This window comes from Pistacia vera, unplaced genomic scaffold (assembly GCF_008641045.1).
Source record: "Pistacia vera cultivar Batoury unplaced genomic scaffold, PisVer_v2 Contig14, whole genome shotgun sequence".
NCBI lineage: Eukaryota > Viridiplantae > Streptophyta > Magnoliopsida > Sapindales > Anacardiaceae > Pistacia > Pistacia vera.
In genome coordinates this window covers 592,018-595,834 of record NW_022195466.1, presented here as the reverse complement: position 1 = coordinate 595,834, position 3,817 = coordinate 592,018, and the positions used below count along the sequence as shown (strand labels likewise).

Sequence of the window (3,817 nt, the reverse complement as noted above, 5' to 3'; positions counted from 1 at the left end):
ACATATAACCCATTTCTCTTCTCAGCTTTCATAACAACTAGAGATCCTTTCATAACACTAAGGTTGTCATTTGCTGCCTTATAGCTAAACCCATTAGAATCTAAGGTTCCTTGTGAGATTAAATTCATTTTCAGGTCAGAAATATATCTAATGTCTGCGAGAATTTAAGTTACACCACTTTGAAGATTTAGCTTAACTGTACCTATACCTTTTATATGACACATAACATTATTCCCCATCATAACTTTCCCACCATCTAAAGGTTGAAATTAGCTGAACCATTCTCTATTTGGTGTCATGTGGTCGGTACACCCTGAGTCTAGGATCCATTCCTTACTAGTTTTACCCTCGAAAATAACTTAAACCTCTGAACTTTCATATCCCTCGGATGCTACACCAGCACTGCCTCCCTCACCATCTTTTTTAGATTTCTTCTTGTTCTTTCTCTTGGGACAATCTCTTCTAAAATGACCCTCCTTATGGCAAAAGAAACATTTTCTATTCCCTGACCTAGATTTTGACCTGTTCCTATTTTGCCCTCCCTTTTTCCAATTCTTCCTTAATGATCTCCCTCTAACATTAAGGCATTCACCATCACCACAATTTTTATCTCTCATCCTATTTTCACTATCCTTGGCAGAAATAGCCTCCACTACCTCTTTTAACTTCAGTGTTTGTCTACCATATTTAAGGGTTTCCACAAAATTAGAATATGATTTAGGTAATGCATTCAACAGGATTACTGCCTGATCCTCATCATTAATGTCTACAGAAGTACTTTCTAGATCCTGAATCACTTTCAAAAAATCATCTTTATTATCTTTTAAAGATTTCTGCTCACCCATTTTAAAGCCAAACAACCTTTGCTTTAAAAATAATCTATTAGGGACAGTTTTAGATTGATAGAGAGAATTTAACCTGTTCCAGATTTCAGCAGGTGTCTTCTCCTTCTTGACCTCCAGAAGGACTTTGTCACCCAATCCAAGGATCAAGGAGCTTTTGGCTTTGTCTAGCATTTCCCGCTTCTCGGAAGCTGTCATAGTCTTTAGAAGTTCAGTCTCTTCCTTTAAGGCTAGGGCTAGTGTTAGACCGATCGTCACAGTCTAAAAAATTAAACCTAAATACCGTAGTAGCGGTAAGCAGGATCGAATCCACAGGGAGCAAGACTAACAACCTAACGTATTTTAAGTAGCGAAAATGAAATTGACAATGGATTAATGAAACTAAATAGACTAAATGCAAATAATGAAATAGTGCAATTAAAACTAATAAAGACTTTATAATAAAAATGTTGCCGTTACGGTTTTGGTTCGACACGAGACCGACTCACACAATTCTTCTCTACCCTCTACNATCTTTTAACATTTAATTCATTGATTTTCTTTCCTAACTTTACGTTTATGTATTCTTAACATGATTAACATGTAACAAGCTTAACGTAAATTAATTTAATCATGTTCAAATTTTTTTTTTTTTTTTTTTTTAATTTTAAATAGCTTAACAATGAAAAATTATCATTGTTCATAAAACGAGTTCTTTAGATATAGTCAGGGAATGTGTTTCCTCCATTTCAGTTTTCGATATCGCTTTCATAAAATGATAGTGAACACGTTTTCAAATTTTAAAAATACAAAATTAAATTTCTTATTTTCACTTCAATTCATTTTTGAAAACAAAAATACAGAAAATGCAAGTGCATGGCACCTGAGAGAATTACAAATTATGAGACATCTTGAAAAAAAAATTACAATTATTACATCTATGTTATTCCCAGGTGTTAGCTGTTTTTAAGAGGCCGATTCATGTTATCAGTTCCACAAAATCAATAATACATCATCAGGACTTATGAGTAAAGCCAAAAATATGACATCATTTACTAAGTATTTCCTCAAGCCTGGCTTCACTCATATGGCTCTGTGATTTATAACATAGCATCTTGAGTCAAAATATATCCTTATTAAAGAGAGTAAAATTAAAGATATGCAATACGCCAATACCGTAAATGATGGCTTAATGTTGTAATGTTAGTTGTTATGATGGTCTCTATTTTTATAAACACACTTAGAATTGCATGGGTCCATCACGCTTCTGTTGATACTCTAGTAGCATTTATACAAAAACTTATTGAAGAGCAAAAAGATTTATTAAAAAAAAAAAAAAAAAATTAATAATTGCAAAGTATTCTACTAAAGATTTAAGCATACCTTGGGCAATTATGAGGAAAACAGAGGAGCTTGGAGACTTTACACTGTATGTAATGTTAATTTGAGACCCTTCATTTAGGAAATGAATCCACTCCTGGTGACAGAAAAATACAAGTTGAACATCTAAATTCTAAAATTTCAAGAACAAATACAAAGCATCATTGAGGCAAAACAGTAACATGGCATTATCCAAAATCAAACTTGCCTTGTGAGAATCAGCTGGTACAGAGACACCATAACTTTCGGACCAAGTAGTTACTACATCAAGAGGTGGAGAATTATAAAACCCATATAGCTGAGGTCCAGGTTTTGTCCCTTCTAACTCTTCCACCTGATCACATAAACCAACGTAAATCACCACCACAACATCAAAAACTTGCATCACTAGAGAGGCCACAAAAAGTTGCCGCTGACCTTGATGGTCTGCACAAAAAAGGGGTTGGGTCGTATGAGAATGGATGCATTAGGACCAAGCCTTACATTTGCCGCACCATAAACTCCCAGGATTAGAGTCATTGAGACTGCAATATGTAAATTCAATCCTCATTATAATAATCAGACCACATAAACTTACAACTTACATGAATAACCAAATGAGCATGCCATAATTTAACAGACGGGGAAAAAATCCAGCAATTGCTGCTCAAATTATGTAACAGAAATGTAAAATTACACAATAAATAAAAATAAAAGAAAAGAAACAGTAACCAGGACCAAATCGAACAATTGCATCAAATAAAAGACAAAATAAAAACATACTAACCGAAGAACCAAAAAGTGAGGACAACGATTATGCAAGACCAAGTGTCATCACTAATAACTGTCGATGCATCATCGAAAGCTGAAAAGTTTCCTCGATAAGCAAATCCAAAATTCTGATGCTCTAGTTCTGGCTGTCCAAATCGATGAGGATCATGATCATGATTATGATGAGTTGCCTCTTCTTCACTCACTGGTGATGAATTCAAAGAAGGAGACAACGAAGCAGCGCCTGCACCTGAAGAGTCTCTATTGGTGGAAGATCCCGAAGTAGAAGCTGAACTGTGATCTGGCTCCGCCATTCTAGAGAGCGAAAACAGATAAGGATTAAAGAAATTGAGAATTGGATAAAATTAAAGCCCTAACCCTAACTTTAATTCAACGGGTAAAATAAAGATAACACACCTTGGCGTCTCTGTCGAAAATGGTCAGAGTCCATGAAGAGGAGAGTGAGGAACTGAAATTCACCAATCAGTCGCTTCGTCTTCGTGAGAATGGTAGTTGGCTTGGGGGACGAGTGACAGACGGATAGTCTTATTTGAGCTGTACCTAACCTTTAGTTAGAATTAGAACTAATGACGTTGAACTTAATTGGCCAATCAGCAGCTTTTTTGGCTCCTGGCTATGTGCTATAGTAATATTTCTATATTATAATTCTCTATTTTCTGCTTCCAACTTTGGCTATAGTAATACTCATATACTAATAATCTCTTCCTAATTATAAAAATTTCTGATTCTAACTTTGGCTAGTTATAAATAAGAATATATTTTAAATTATAATAAATTATAGTTTTTCTAGGTCTCCTCTTAAGGAACTTGCTTCTATATAGTAATAATTGTGTATATATTATAAA

The 3,817-nt window shown here is 34.5% G+C and overlaps 1 protein-coding gene across 1 annotated transcript; it reads right to left on the bottom strand.

The window, feature by feature from the left end:
* Positions 1-2,061: 2,061 nt before the first annotated feature.
* Positions 2,062-3,505, bottom strand: LOC116123027 (E3 ubiquitin-protein ligase APD2-like). Its single transcript, XM_031408820.1, has 6 exons — positions 3,369-3,505; positions 2,968-3,266; positions 2,619-2,725; positions 2,410-2,535; positions 2,205-2,298; positions 2,062-2,099 (listed from the first exon to the last, which is right to left on the bottom strand). The coding sequence occupies exons 2-6, from the start codon at positions 3,263-3,265 to the stop codon at positions 2,062-2,064; spliced, it is 663 nt and encodes a 220-aa protein (XP_031264680.1). The 5' UTR covers position 3,266; positions 3,369-3,505.
* Between the last annotated feature and the right edge of the window lie 312 nt (positions 3,506-3,817).

Bases quoted from the DNA above. Each gene is read 5' to 3' on its own strand.
- LOC116123027 (XM_031408820.1), bottom strand. From the start codon at position 3,265: ATGGCGGAGCCAGATCACAGTTCAGCTTCTACTTCGGGATCTTCCACC. The intron at 2,726-2,967 runs GTTAGTATGTTT...TACATATTGCAG, and splicing joins CCTCACTTTTTGGTTCTTCG to TCTCAATGACTCTAATCCTG. The intron at 2,299-2,409 runs GCAAGTTTGATT...TTCTGTCACCAG, and splicing joins TACCAGCTGATTCTCACAAG to GAGTGGATTCATTTCCTAAA.